Source organism: Scomber scombrus, chromosome 7 (genome assembly GCF_963691925.1).
Source record: "Scomber scombrus chromosome 7, fScoSco1.1, whole genome shotgun sequence".
Classification (NCBI taxonomy): Eukaryota; Metazoa; Chordata; class Actinopteri; order Scombriformes; family Scombridae; genus Scomber; species Scomber scombrus.
Window position 1 is genome coordinate 28,838,886 of NC_084976.1, and position 16,293 is coordinate 28,855,178.

The following is a 16,293-nucleotide window of genomic DNA, read 5'->3' on the forward strand; positions in this document are numbered from 1 at the left end:
TTATGTTATTCAAGTGATTTGTGTTGATGCAGTGCGGGCCCCAAGTCTCCATTTTGTCAAATCATTGGGCAAACGGAGCTGTCAATCACGGAGAGAGCTGCGCCTTTACTGACATCCCATTGGCTCGTCGTTAACCGTTCCTACTCCGCCATTGGTTACTGTACACGTCAATCACGCGTTCGAACACGCCCCTCCTCCCCCCTTAGCGGTGATGTCACATCTCGTTACGCCATTTTTGTTGGGGAGCAGTCGTGTTCAGAAAAAGGAAGGATTAGACTCAGCACAGGTACATTAGTCGGTGCCTTTGTATACATATATATATACATTAATCTGTCTGAGCTCTCTGGGGCCAACAGGGGCACCCGTCTGTGCATCACACTCACACACAATGTCGTCAGAAAACCTGGACTCGGACACTCAGGTGGACTACGAGGACGAAAAGCAGGTGGGTTTTTAATGTTGTTGGCTAACTTAGCTGTAGCTGTAGCTGTAAGGTGGCTAACCAGCAGCTAGCACAAGTGGAAGTGTTTTGCAGTATTATGCTCAGCAGTGCAGCTAGAAAAGAGGAGGATAGGAGGAGTACTGGGAGACTTTAAACACCATAAGCAGCTCATGCATGTGTTAAATATATTGCTTTATTATAGCTGTACCACCTTGCAGAGACTTTGTTTTGTGCTCCTCTCTTTTGCATTGTGTCATTGGCTGAGTAGTGCATAACAGCAAGGGCCTCATTGGTCTGTCAAAATGTGCCACATAGGGCCCACAGCCTCCAGATAAAGAGATAACTTCCCATGCAAGCTCTCTGAAGCACGAAGACAACCTGCAATGCTATAATAAAACACTGTCTTAGCTCTGGATGGCACCTATAGGGTGAGACTCCTGCTCTTGTCCTCACAGTGACAACAACTGCAGTGAAGTGACAGAGCTTCCGCATTTCCCCACACACACACACACACACACTCACCCTGCCATAACAACAGCAAGGATGTGCTCATGCTTCAACACTCAATAATGCATTATCCCCCCCCCAAAAAAATAAATAAAATAAAGCAGGTGACAAATACTGCATCTGCAATCTTGGTCAACTTGGAAGAGCCTGCAACATTTGTTTCTACTGCTTAAATGGCATCACAAGCAGCAAGGATAGGAGCACAATAAATTATCACAACAAAGAAGATAAGATTAGATTAAATTGTATTTTATTAAGCCCACAATGGGGAAATCCACTTGTAACAGCAGCAAAAGAGAAGCAGAAAGATTTGTAATAATAATATACACTACAGAAAAGAAAATAGGCATCCACAACAAACAGAAACCCTTAAACATATACAATAAATAAACAAACGAGTGCTAAGTCAACCGAGCTAAAACAAGTACTAGAAGTAAAAACAAGCACTAAAAGTAAAGTGACCAGAATATAAATAGCATTGCACATGATAAACAGTCTGCGATGTGAAAAATATAAATATATGGTAAGAAGGCTGCTATTAATGTAAATCACCATATTCTCTATAACTGAACTGGAGCTGTTGTTTTATGCTTGTTTTTCTGGAGTATTTTAGAGACAATTTGGGTCAATAGCAGCTTTATATGAGTCAATTTAAATATACAAGTTGTTACTGTTTCATATGAGAAATCCACATTAATGATAATCAATGAGTAATAACTATAATATTCAACGTTGGCAAGCAGGTTGAGATTTTAGGAGTTCAGGCCTCTGTTGACAAACCTGTTGGTGTTTGTGCTTAAACATGAACATGCACACATACTGGGAATTGTATGCTTTGTTTTTGTCAACTTTGAAGGTCCTGCAAATGTGTTTCTACTGCTGAAATAGCATTACAAGCAGCAAGGCAAAGTAAGGAGTATAATAAACAGGAAATATCACAGTATCAACAAGACTGGTATTAATATAAATCACCATATCCTCTTAAATATGAGCAACAGTGCAGCTGATGTTCATCACACTGTGTCAGTGATTTAAAGGCAAGATGAGATGAGATATTCCTTTATTAGTCCCACATGCAGCATCAGTAGAAACAATAATAAATAATAAGTAAGTACACAAGCAATAAAAAGACAATAGTAGAAATATAGTAAATAAATAGTATCATTATGTACCAGAGTAATAATGATGGTGAGTGATATTATACCTGAGTTATTATTATTGTTATTGCATGGATTTTAAAGTATATATTGTACGGTTTAACTGAATAATAGTGTACCGAAAGTACTGATATTGCAGGCAAACTGAGGCTGTTTTCTGCTGTTCTCAAGTATTTCAGAGAGAATTTGGGGAGAAGTCTGCTTCAGTAGCAGCTTTGTATAGTTAAATTAGAGTTATTACTGTTTTATGATAAATGTAAAGATAGTCAATAGATTAATATTTGTATAATCCAACTATATAGCTGCTCAGCAGGTTGAGATTCACAAGGTTCAGGCCTGTGTTGACTAACCTGTTGAACAAGCACACATACTGCAGTGAATGGTAATTATAGAAAGTGCTTTAACAACACTGCAATGATTAATCAATTAGTTGCCCACTCTTTTATATTAATCGCCAACTATTATGATCATTGATTTAAGGGGGGAAAATAGTCTTAATTCTCTGATTCCAACGTCTGCAATGTGAATATTTCCTGGTTTGTTTAGTCTTCTGTGGCAGTAAACTGAATATCTTTGTGTTGTGGACTAAATGAGACATTTGAGGACGTCATGGCAGGTGATCGACTTATGGACCAAGCAACTAAATCGAGCAGCTTAATCTATAATGAAAATATCTGTATCTTACGCCCACTGATCCAAATCACATATCATCATAAAGTTTGTACCTGTGATGACGATCTGTGTGTATATTTCACTTGAGTAGTAATAGTCGAGTCTATTATCAGCTTTAGTTGAGATACAGATTCAGTGAGACACCAGAACAAGCAGATACAGGATCTATATCGTTCAATCGTGTAGAAGAAATAAGTCAAACTTTAAAGATACTCAAAGTAAGGCTGCACCATATGGACAAATGATCTTATCTGGGTATCGAAGCCAAATATCTTGCATACGATAATAATAATAATAATAATAATAATGATGATGATGATAATAATAATACCAAATGGACAAACAACATTTTTCTGCAGCCTCTACTTTGCAAACAATGCTTTAACAATATTTTAAATGTAACAGCAGGGAAAATTAAGTCTTTGGATGGACATTTGTTATCGTCTATATCGTTGCTTTTTGCGATATGAATATCTTGCACGTTCATATCTAGATATAAACACGATAACTATACATCATTCAGTCCTAACTCAAAAGGGGGATTTCACAGTACAACAGTTTAAACAGTTTTAAAGGGCCGCGCAAAGTCCGTGATGTTTGATTGTGCAGTTCCTCTGCATCGGGGCCGAATATAGTAGCTCATAAATTTCTCGTCATGGGCCCAAGTGAATCAGCACACTCAGTGCCACACGTCCGCCCTCCCCTCCCTCTCCTCCCCTCCTCCCCTCCTCTCCTCCTCCTCCTCCTGAGGGAATCTGTTCATCGGCTTCTGTGTCCTGAGTCACATTTTATCCCTGGCCCAGCAAGCTTTTGCAGGCTGAGTGCCCTATCTCTGGTCTGCTCAGTGGAAGCGTGTGCTGTTTGCTTCAGGTAGACGTGCAGAAAAAGGCCGGGTGGAGTTGGTCTGTTGTCCAGCGTGTGTGTGTGTGTGTCCTCTCACTGTTTCCTGAGCTGCCGTTAACATGCCATCATACCCCATGATTCACACTTTGTACACAAACAAGGTGTGTCCTGCTAACCTACATTGCTGACCTTAATATCCATCTGACATGGACTCCAATGACTCTTGTCTGACCAGTTTGGTTGGAAGTGTTGTCAGCAGCAGCGACATATTATACACAATGCTCCTATTGTCTACACTAAATGCCACCTCTGATCCCTGTAACACCCTCCTTGGTGTCGTAAGAACTGAAAAAGTGTTGTGAAGTAATCGTTTCTTAACCATGATTCTCCGATTTTTTTCTCCGCAAAACAAAACATATTAACTAATGAATTCACAACAGAAAACAGGGGATCATGAGATTTACTGTAAACGTTGTTATTTATGGCAGCATGACCCCGAAAGGAAGCAGAAAACAAGGTTTGTTATGTCCACATTAACTGAAAAGGGCAGCGTGTGCTAACGTGTAATTCAACAATTAACGACGCTCTCGTTTAAGGTCAGGCTTAAAGGCAACTCTCAGGGTTTTGTAACCTCAAATTGTCCTTAAATGTTTTTAAATGTGGATTTTTTTCCTCGCATTGCAGCAATAGTTTAACATATGAAATGATTTACTGAAGAGGACTTGTTGACTTCTGAGGGTCAGAGTTTATTCATGCTAGTTTTAGCTTTAACAGATGTTGTGCCACTTCATTAATAACTAAAAATAATAATAATAACTTTATTTATGGAGCACTTTTCATACTTCAAATGCAGCTCAAAGGGCTTTACATTTAAAGCAAGTACAGCAAGTTAAAATAGGCAATGAGTTAAAATGAAAATAAATTAAAAAAATAGGAACATTGAAACTGATAAGAAGAGATAAAAGGGGGAAACTAAATAAAAACAGGTGTTAAATACAAGATAAAACACAGATTAACTAAAAGCTTTGCAGTAAATTTATGTTTTGAGCTCTTTAAAAAAAAGAAGAAAAAAGTCCACAGAGGTTGAATTGGAAAGAAAACTACTAACAAGCTATTTTTCAAAGTGTTCTAATATGATTCCCACAGAGACTCTCAGTTATTAGTAATCAAAATAAGCTGCTGTACTCTCTTTTTTTCGGCTCTCTGCTTTTACCAAAGCTTTGTCTTGCACAGATTCCAGCATCAGAGAGACTGTAGTTCATGCTGTGACTCATACTGTCACGAAGGATCAGCTTCATTGTCATCGTTTTTAGCCCCTTACACAGCAGAGGTTTCCATGAGTTTGAGTGTTTTTGAAGAGGGAAGCAAATCTGTGCATGCACGCAGACTTTACTGCAGGAATTTTTAGTGTTTGTTTTTGTAGAAGCAGCAACATTTTTTTCTGAGTCGTAAGGTGACCATAAAGCACAGCCTGTCACATAACCAGCTGTTCCAGTTGTGCTTAATCTTCTAAAGGTCTCTGAGCATGTTTCAGCTGAGACTTTTGAGTCGTCCTCCTGAGTATTTATGTGCGTCTCTTCTTGTCTCTGCAGGACTCCCAGGAGAAGAATGCAAACCCGGTGAAGGCAGAGGAGGCCAAGCTGAAGGCGAAGTATCCCAGCCTGGGCCAGAAGCCTGGAGGCTCAGACTTCCTCATGAAGAGGCTACAGAAAGGGGTTAGTGACCGTAATTAGTCGGACTGCACCTGGTGATTGTTTTCACTGTGGATCAGTAATCAAATGTCCCAAAAAAACAGCCCAAAATCAAAAGGTATTCACTTTATTATCATGTACGACACAGAAAAGCATCAAATATTCAGATTTTGAGAGGCTGACACAAGCAAATTTGGGGCGTTATCACCCTCAGAAAAGCACTACTACTACTATTCAACATTACTCTTTTCAAAATAGTTGCCGTCTAATTTTCTGTCACTTGAGGAATCGTTGCAGCTCCAGAAACAGGAGGATTTAAATGGAGCAAATTTTGAGGCATTTTGCTTAAAACACTTAAGAATAACTTATACAGATTGCTCACTTTATTCATTCAACTGCTCAAAACCCAAATATAGTCAGTTTACTGTCATATGTGACAAAGAAAAACACAAAATCTTCACGTTTAAGATGCCTGAACAAGCAAATATTTGGCCATTTTTCTTGTAAAATAGCGAAAAGAGATGCTGATTAATCTTCTATCGATCCTCCATTCGTTGCAGCTCTATCAGACATAATTGAAACCTTATTGAAAACTAATCAAAGATTTAATTCCTGACACTTTGCTGCTCATACAGAAGTATTTTTAACTATATTGAGCTGCTGATTTCTGTGCTGTGGTCAGTCGAGCTCTTTTCTAGCTTGTCTACGATCATCTTAAACACACCTGATAGACATTATGTGTTCCTCACAGAGCAACAGCTTGTATGTAGAGCTGCCATTTTGTTCATCAATCAACAATCCTGACAAGCTGAATCCATCGAAGGAAAAGAAAAACAATCATTGTCTCTACCGACCCAACCTCACTACGCCATAAAACCAACACATCCACATCTGCAGCAGCCTGTTCCATGGAATATATTTTTATTATTAGTTTGAACAGCAGGGCAGAGCACGCACACACACACACACACAAAGCCGTCATTCTCATTCTCATTCTCGCTCTCCTCCTCCTCCTCTCTCACTTTTTCCCACGCTGGAAAAACTGTTGCTCTCTCCACCTACAACAACTGCGTATATGCTACAGAGAAGTTGCGCCACCAGAGATTATATTGAAAGTCATTCTGGGAAATCACTGACTAGGAGTAGGAGTAGACGAGGCAGGCTGAAGGGAGAGGGGGAGAGGGGGAGAGGAGGGGAGAGGGGGGGGCGGCAAAACAGTAAATTGCTGCACTTCATCACAAGATAACTCCCTGAATGAACATCACTGAGCAGAGATGGAGGATGTAAAAGTGTCCGGTTAGCTTTTACACCTTTGGTTTTTGAGGTAGTGGTTAGTTGAATAGACATAATCTTATATTCAACTTGATTATTCTGTTAAAGGAGTAAAAAAAAGAATAATTTAACCCTTTCATCTTTTTGGTTTTAAAAGATAGGCTGTAAAATTAGTCAGCTGATCTTAATACAATACAATTCTTTAGTTATTGGTCTGCTGTCCAATACTGGCTATGTTCCTAATGCAAGTCCCATTTAATTCTTTGGAAAAATACACACATATATCTATATTTACACTGAACAAAAATATAAACCCAACACTTTTGTTTTTGCTCCCATTTTTCATGAGCTGAACTCAAAGATCTAAAACATTGTCTATATACACAAAAGACCTTTTTCTCTCAAATATTGTTCACAAATTCCACCGGCCACAATCAACAACCTGATCAACTCTATGCGAAGGAGATGGGTTAGTAGGGTTAGGCAAATGGTGGTCACACCAGATACTGACTGGTTTTCTGACCCCCCCCCCAGACTCCCTCAATAAAGCAAAACTGCACATTTCAGAGTGGCCTTTTATTGTGGCCAGCCTAACCCAGGATTTCCACGGGGTCCGTCAGCGGCACCTTACAGCTGCGCCACAGTTTAGCTCCGTCCTCTGCCCATCGTCAACTCACACCGGGAGCGTTACAGCAGCGGAGCGGTGCCTTGTGAGCCAGCAGTATTCCTGCGAGATCACGCGATAATCAGGAGACCGCGAGATCCCACAAACTGGGTGTATAAAGTCAACAACAAGAAACAACTGCTTTCTTTGCTTCTCGGACGTGAAACGAGACCCTTTGATCGATTGACTGCTGACCTGGGGCCACCGGTTATGATGATGTGAGGTTGTGATCTGCGCATTGTGTTTCATTTTGAAAGGGGACGGAAGTTTTATTATGCCGATTCTGTGTCTGACTTCCTGTCTGGTGCAATCTGCTCTGTTGAGCTTGTCGCGAGTTAGAAACGTGTCCGTGAAAAATAGAAATGCTGCGGATTGATAGCGCTGCGGCGCGGAGAGCCGCTGCTGGGACGTTGCTGGGACGTTGCTGACACGCTCCCTGTGGAAATACTCTCATTGATTATAGTGGTACCTATCAGCTCCGGTGACCGCGGCGCAGCTGTAACGTGCCGCTGACGGACCCGGTGGAAACCCGGCTTAAGGCACACCTGTGCAATATTCCTGCTGTCTAATCAGCATCTTGATATGCCACACCTGTGAGGTGGGATGGATTATCTCGTGCTCACTAACACAGATTTAGACACATTTGTGAACAATATTTGAGAGAAAAAGGTCTTTTGTGTATACAGACAATGTTTTAGATCTTTGAGTTCAGCTCATGAAAAATGGGAGCAAAAACAAAAGTGTTGCGTTTATATTTTTGTTCAGTGTATATAAATATTAGACGATGCAAAAAGTACAATTAGTCACACCACCAAATTAAAAACACAACTTATAAGTATGTTGTTCTACTTGTGGATGTGTGTGATATAGGATTTGTGCAATTTACTTTTATTTATGTTCTTTATAAGCGATATGTTACAATTTGTGATCATTTGATTCTTTATTTCATTTGTATTTATATACTAGAATTGTATATTATTTTGGTATTCATGGTTGTTCTTTCCATAAATACCCAAATGATCAATTTATAGATAGATTAGAAAGTTGAACTGAAGTGACATTTATTTTCATTTGCATTGTAGTTAAAATCTCGTCTCGTCTTGTTCATGTGAGCTAAACTAAAAAAAAAGTGTAAATTTAAAATATACTGACTTGATTGTACTAAAGAGCAACCTGTTCACCATCTCTCCTCCATAACGTCTGCATCAATACTAAGTTCATAAATGCTCCTTTTGAATTTTACAGGCTGCTGTCTAGACAACATAACAATCACTTAGTCATCACATTTGCTTATCACCTTATAAACAAGCAATGTTTCATTATATTTAGGTCTTCTTTCTCTTTCACCTTGTTTTTCCGTCTCCACCTTTTTTTTTTTTTTATCTAACTAACGTCTGGCTCTGGAACAACATGTCTGGTGTGAATGTGAGAGGAGTGCACATGCTGTTTATAGATGCACACGTTCATGTGTGGGAAACTTTGGTGCGTACTCATCGTTTGTGCATCTGGTTGCTGCAGGATGTCAAGAGTTCAGAGAGTCACCTTTCACCAGAGCAGCCAAACAATCTTTCACATTCACACACACAACTTTTTACTCATATATATATATAAGAGGGAAATGGACTGCAGGCTGTCGGAAAGGAGAGCAGAAGTGGAATATAGTGAAGAAAGGATCTGATTATGATCTGTTTTTTATCAATAAATCAGTCAAACTTTATTTATACATGCTAGTGTAGTTCAAAGTGCTTTATAGTTGATTGACAAGCTGATTATAAGACAGAACAAGTGACAACATAAAGAAAAGGAATAAAGATCAAATTAAAAGACAACAATTGAGACCAGTGCAAGCAAGGGAAAATGAAGAATGATTAAAACATGTTGAGAAAATTTAAATAAAATAAGTAAATACATAAAATAATTAAATAATTAAGTAGGTATAAGAGAAAAAAGAGTATAAAACTATGTTAAAACATATTAAAAACACAAAATAAAAGATTACGTTTAATAAAAGCTTGACTAAAACTAAGTTAAAAAAAGAGATTAAAAGCAAAAGAAACAGACAAATAAAATAAGAGGATAAAACTACAGAATGATAATAACAAAATAATGTAAAATAATAACAATAAACAACAAAATGGAAAGAACATGAAGACTATATAAAACAATTCAGTTTCATTTTGACACACACTATAAATGACCAACCCATTAAAACTCGCCTAAATCAGCCCCAATACCAAATCCTACAGCAGGTGTGGTGTTCTGTACTGTCCCTCCTCTTCTCCTTATCTTTATATACACATTGGTGCATCAGCAGTGACCCTGTTTTACACCCGTCATTAACAATCCGATCACAAGAGAACAGCTGAGACACATTTGCTGTTAACACTTGTCTCTGTTATGCGTCTGGAGCGGACCGGCTGTCTACGTCACAGCTCTCAGTTATTACATCAGTCAGACTTAAGTGGAGGCTAAATGCTAAATGCTAAATGGACTGTACTTTATATATTGAGCTTACACTACATGTCACATTCACCCATTCACACACGTATTCATACACTGATGACAGAGGGACAACCTGCTCATCAGATGGAGACTAATGGAGCTTTTCCACTATACAGTTCTAGCACTACTGGGCTCGACTCGACTCGGCTCGGTTTGGTACCAGGAACCTTTTCTATTACTATAGTTCCTACAAACACATAAACAATGGAGGACATGGAGGTGATGGTGTACTTGCTGCTGTATGTGGCTTTCTGTCACACACAAAGCAAGAAAATTGAGCCGTATGGTTGTAACGCTGTTGTTGGTATTTAAAAATGCTGGGTTTGATTCTTGTGTGGGACGGCTCATGACTCTTCCAGTGAAGACTCTCTGACCAATCAGTGGCCGGCAGTGTGTCGACGTCACATTTAGTATCGGCTCGCTTGGAACCTCACCAGAGCAGGTACTAAAAAAGTAGCAGGTACCAGGTACTATCCCTGATGGAAACGCTAAAAAAACCTGAGTAAAGTGGAGTCGAGTAGTGCTAGAACTGTATAGTGGAAAAGCCCCATAACATTACCACACATTCATTCACCATTGGCTTTAGGGGTTGAAGGACAATCGCTCTACCTCCTGAGCCACAGCCGCCCTAACGAAGAGCTAATAAAGAACTCATTTATTTTATTTTATTTTTTATTAATTGAGCCTTTATGTAACCAGGTTAGTCCCATTTAGATCACAGATATATTTTTACAAGGGAGATCTGGCCAAGATAGCAGCAACACAGTTACAGTATTAAAAAATAAAATAACATAGCAACAGCAAATAATTAGCCCTATAAAAACACACTTATATAAAACACTTTCATATACAGACAGTCTGGACTTTAAATTCAGTCAAGAGTACGAGGTTTTTAAAGATGAAATTCAGATTGAAAGTTGTTCCAAAAACCTAAAAGCTTTCTTTCCCAATTCAGTTCTTACTTTTAGGAACATAATGTCCATTTAGCGGAGATTGTGACTTGAAGATAAGTAAGAAGGGAGCGGCTTTATAGATGAATACATACCAGTGACTGTTTACTTTAGGGTAGAGAAACAGTGATGAGTGAGAGAAGCACAGTTTGTAATAAATCTCAGTGCCTCATCATCATGATGCACACTATCCAACATGCAAAGACAATGAGCAGATGCATTCATATACAGCAGATCTCCGTAGTCAATAACGGGTAAAAAGGTCGATTCCACCACTTTCTGTTTTACAAAAGAAAAGCAGGACGTGTTTTCTATAATAAAATCAAAACAAGACCTTCAGCTTTTTTAGCAACATACTGAATGTGCTCCTAGATGTTTCTGAAAGTAGATATCAACTCTATTTGTTGACTGTTTCTCGTTAAAATGTTCTCAGACGGTGCTAATCTGGCTGTTTTTGAAGTGGTGAAGAACATAAGTTTAGTTGTTAGTATACACGTACGTTCAGATTACTCCAACCACTTACATCTGTGCTCTTTTTTTAGTTTGTGTTTCTCATTAACTATACAGACTGTGGCGGCCCAATATAGTCTAATTTCTGCCACCACAGTTTCATAGTGAGTCAAACATGTCTGCACAGTCTCCGAAACGTACAGCAAAGCGTCTCACCCTGCACCAGAGCGACTCTGCCCCGTAATCACTTCTGCTTTCCTTGTTTCAGAGCTGAAATATGGACATTAGTCTTTTTTTAATGGTTTGTTTGGAACATTTATTAACTGATAAAATGTATTTCCTGTGCTCATATCTATATAACCAGTAGTTAAATTACTAAAGCACAAAATGTTTTATAGATATAACTCAGGGTGCTGCAGAATGATGCATTTGACTTAAAAATCTGCCCCCGGACCCCCCTGTAGAGGGTCAGATTGAGGTCCAACCACCATATTTTCTCAATATTGTGTGGGAAACACTGATGATGTATTTCCTGTTACATTCTTGGCCATCAGGACACATTAACGTTTACACTACAAAGGCCATCTCTCTAAGTGGTTTGAGTGGATCGGATCACAGTGCTTCTTCGAGGTTGTTTACACTTCTATTTAGCGCTGAACAGGGTCAAAGATGCACATGCTGGATCTGTGTGCCACCTGTAGTTTTTCAGGTGTGCGTTTGTTTGTGGTGCCCGAAGCAAAAAAAAACAAGCCTAACTCAGACTGCTGAAGGTTTTTATGAACTTTGGTAGAAGGAGGAGTTTTTCTTTCATTTCTTACATTAGGATTTTATTAGGAAGGGTCCTCCAAAGGGCCAGTATGGACAGGTGGAACAGCTGATGGAGCTGATAAGTCTTTACATAGTAGATCTGGCTATGTTAATGTTGTTGAGTATTGTTTTAAGAGTTTTTATATGAAATCCAGGATGTCTTTTGATGGAAACCGCTTATTTTTTTGGCTTAATAGAAATCAGTATGCGGTTTGTCTCTAAAGCTTTGAGCACTTCTCACCTTTTCCTCTTCTCCTTTTACCTTTTTACAGCAAAAGTACTTCGACTCGGGCGACTACAACATGGCCAAAGCCAAGATGAAGAACAAGCAGCTTCCCGTGGCGGGGCCCGACAAGAACCTGGTGACCGGCGACCACATTCCCACGCCACAAGACCTGCCCCAGAGGAAGTCCTCCTTGGTGACCAGCAAGCTAGCCGGCTAGCCTTCATCGTCTCAGAAGCACCCTCACTCCCTGGGGCTCCCGGCAAACGTCCTCCCTCCTCCTCTTCCTCACCCTCCTCACCCATGTTCCCAATATGTCCACCTTTATCCCTCCCTTCTTCTTCTCCCTTCCCCCTTTTCATCCCCCAGGCACCACTGGCTTTAACATATCGGGCAGAGTTGTATAAGTTGAAACTCCATTTGCTTGTATGTGTGTGTGGGGCGGGGGGGGGTGGGAGGGAAGGAGGTTTTAAGCGACCCCCCCCTCTTCTACTGCGAGGTCGCCCGCCTTTTTCTGCCCTCTCACCACGCACAGCTCTGCCCCCCTCTGCGCACTCTGCTCTACCGCCTCCCCCTTATGTCTTGGTTTTCGGTGTTTCCAAGATGCATCACAGTAGGTGTGTGTCATCGGGCAAGGGTTGGACGGGGTGAGTTAATGCACTTTGTATTCTGTATAGTATGTTTGGTTTTTTTTTTGTTTTTTGGTTATTTTTTTGCATCCTGAATGACACCAAACTAATGTGTGTATAAGGGAGTTAGGAACCATGATCGCAGCGACTTCTTCTGATCTTTACGTTCCCTTATCTACGCTGGTTGCAGGCTTCGTGGTGGGGGGGGGGTTGGGGGCGGGTTTTTGGAAAGATGTATGTGAATATTTGCTTGCATACCAAATCTGTGATGGGCTGCTGCCTGACTTTTAAAGAAGTCTCTGGTGTTCACTGACACTGAGACAGCATTTTGGGGATTGGGAGGCTTCCTTTCATCTCATCCTTTCGTTTCACATTTCGGCAAACAAAAACACGAGGTCATCTGCTGCAGCTCAGCCAAACGGGGATTTGAAATGCCACTTCTTCTCTTTCTCTTTCTCTTTCTCTCTCTCTCTCTCTCTCTCTCTCTCTCTCTCTCTGCTCACGTTGCTTTAATTCTTGACTCCCTTTGCTCCTGTTCTCTCTTAATACGCTGCATGATTGTAACATGTAACAAACAGAAAAATGTTTTTTTTTTAAACAGGAGTGGGACGTCTGCTTTAGTGATAGGAAGTGTCAAAACAAACACATACACACACACGAAGCTCCGAAATGTCGACAGTCACACTTCTTATTTCCTTCCTTTTTTTCTCCCCTCTTTTTGCTATCCTGACAATCCATGTACACACACTCCTGTTTGCAGCCCAGAGCAAGAGCCAGCTGAGTATATCCTTATATTCTTTTTAAAAGGCTGGGAAGTCTGCCAATCTGTCTTCAGTCTTAGTTTGGTTGCCGTTGAGTTGCATCAAGACGTGTGTTTACTATGAAGCTAACAGATTTGTGGGGTGGGGAGTGGGAGGTGGGAGGGGGGGTTGAAGCACCCTGCAATAGAGTGTATGCTTCTGTAAATAATACTCAAACAAGCACGTAATTCCTGATAAGCTCAGCGCTTTGAAGACCAGACCAGCTAGCATGCCTGAGAGAAATGGTAGTGCTCCATCAACTCATTTGGGATTACACCGTGGGATTTCTGGCATGGAAATTCTACGCTTTACCAATCGAGCTAAATTCACACTGCAGCTATCAGGCTCAGACAGCGGATACACATGTCTTTCCAATGTGACTGTTACCATGTAATCATCTGGCTCGCATTGTGATCAGGTGAAGCAGCCAAGCCAGTCTGGCGCCAATGTGTTTGTATGTCATGGAGATACCAACAGTAATGCGGTCGCCATAGCACGGCTGCTTTATCCCATCACATAAGTCACACCGAAAAGACAAAAGTAACCGTCGTCGTAGCCTTTTATAGTTTTGTCCCACAATAGCACGTGTGCAGTAAAAAATTTTGTTTCTGAGATATTTGGGACCGACCAAAAGAATGACTTGTTCAAGCTGCTTCTTACGGCAAAAAAAAAAAGGATGTTAATTTAGTCTTTTTTCTTGGGAGACTGTTTTCGTCAAGTTTTAACACTTTAAAATGTTTCTCACAGTGAAACTAAGCAGGTTCCTTGATGTTTGCCCACTTAGGCAACTCACATTGTGAAACACTAACTCAAGTAAGGAAATTATACTGCTTTACATCCCTTAAACCATATCTGGAGTAAAGGCCTACATCTACCCTCAGTGCCCTGTAGAACAATGTTTTTTTTTTTTCCCCGAACTGACACACTACACAGACTGATCTTTGATCTCAGGGGTGTCAGAGGGTAAACACCAGGCAACCTGATAACCACAGGTGTCAGCCCAACTCCCAAGATCGTCATCACGGGCCTAAAGTGGGACACTGCGTGCCTGCAGGATACACTCACTCCAACAACTTGGCAAAGCAGGGAGAGATTTTATAACACATATGAGGGCAAAGTGTGAGTGTGTGCTCTGCACTCGAGTCCCACCTGTTTAGGTGGTTCAACCTTTGAAAGAGGTCAATGAGTTATCAACAAGTCAGATCTGTTGATAACTCACGCATGCAGTCCGCACACTCATGAGTCTAAACTGGATACCAGCGCTCACTGAGAATCAGCCTCCTTGTATAAAACTGCTTCAGGGAACCTTCACGAATGCACACTCCACCACCACGTAGGCTAGGTGATAGGGTGCATGCACCATCACATACTCAACCTCACTCGTTTTTCATTGAGACTTTAAAATGTGTCAAATTTGCAGTGGGTGAAAGAGAACTGACCTGTACGTATGTGCTTGTTATGGTGATGTATGAATGCACTGCTTTTTCTCTGTTCCAGCCATTGTAAATAGACTTAAACAGGAAGGGATTTCTGTGTTGTTTCCCACCTGCTTTCACTCTTTCATAGCCTGAGCTATTTCTGAGTCAATGGTTCCTCTCTCCTTTTTGAGTTTAACACTACTTCTGCTGTATCTTAGTGTATTGCAGAGGCTATGTGAATCTGTATCATATGAAAATATGTGTAAATGCTGCTGATTCAAAGACAAATCTAAGAGATGATACCCTGTAAAGAACACCTGTCCTCTGATTCTACCAGTCTTGACTTCCTTCTCCCCAAGTATCTCCGTTTCAGAGTCCTAAAGCTCCTGTGGCAAAGACGATCCATTTTCAGACTGTGGTAAACTTAAATGCTCATGCAAAATTCTACCGTTAAATTGTGAGGGGTGCGTTGTTGAATTGAATCCAATTTTTTTTGTTTTTTTGGTCTGGACAGAGATTAATAGAAAAGTCTGGAAGCCTTTATATCACTTTGAATGCCAAGAACAGACCATTTAGCCTCATGTTGAGTTTAAAAGCCGACAGTCTCCAGCTTTAAGATGTAAAAGAAAAAAATAAAAGATTTGGGTGAATAAGCTACAACATGTTTTATGAAACAACAGTGGACAGGAGTTCTCGAATGCTACTTGATGTCTGGCTTTGCACGGAGCAGTTCAACGAGAGAAAATAGGGTATGTTTCAAACCCAATACACAGGGTGTCTCTCGTTCAGCTATGATAAACACGTGCCAGAATGTATAAAGAAATGACAGGCTGTGTGCTCTGAAGTACTTTTGTGCTGCTTTTACCTTATCTGTTTTCTTGTTGTTTTGCAAGTAAATGTTTCTCTTTTTTTTTTTTTTTCTTGTGTTCTCTTATTTCATGATTAGTATATATTTCATTCTTGGCCCAAGATAACTGCAGGGAAAATCAGAGGCACCCTTGCTTCCAAGAAAAATAAATAAATAAAAAAGGGTTTACATGATAAAGAGGATGACTGGAGAACACAGGAATGATTTTAAGATTTCAGAAAGTACAGGAGAATGTTTCAGTTCTGTGGGAGTAGGTGAGAGGATTTTTGTCAGTATTTGAAATAAACTTTTACATTAATAAGATTTATTTTGTTGTTTTTCTTGAGCTCGGGTCTTTGTTCTAGTTGTAAGGAGAAAAGGTCCCATAGTTGAAGCATTAAAGGCTTTAAAGGAACAGG

The 16,293-nt window shown here is 40.2% G+C and overlaps 1 protein-coding gene across 1 annotated transcript; it reads left to right on the top strand.

Annotated features, from left to right (window-relative positions):
• Nucleotides 1-264: 264 nt before the first annotated feature.
• ensab (endosulfine alpha b) lies at nucleotides 265-16,198 on the top strand. The gene is made up of 3 exons (XM_062423368.1): nucleotides 265-445; nucleotides 5,214-5,336; nucleotides 12,230-16,198. Exons 1-3 carry the CDS (start codon nucleotides 389-391, stop codon nucleotides 12,398-12,400), a joined length of 351 nt encoding a protein of 116 aa, XP_062279352.1. The 5' UTR covers nucleotides 265-388; the 3' UTR covers nucleotides 12,401-16,198.
• Nucleotides 16,199-16,293: the final 95 nt, after the last annotated feature.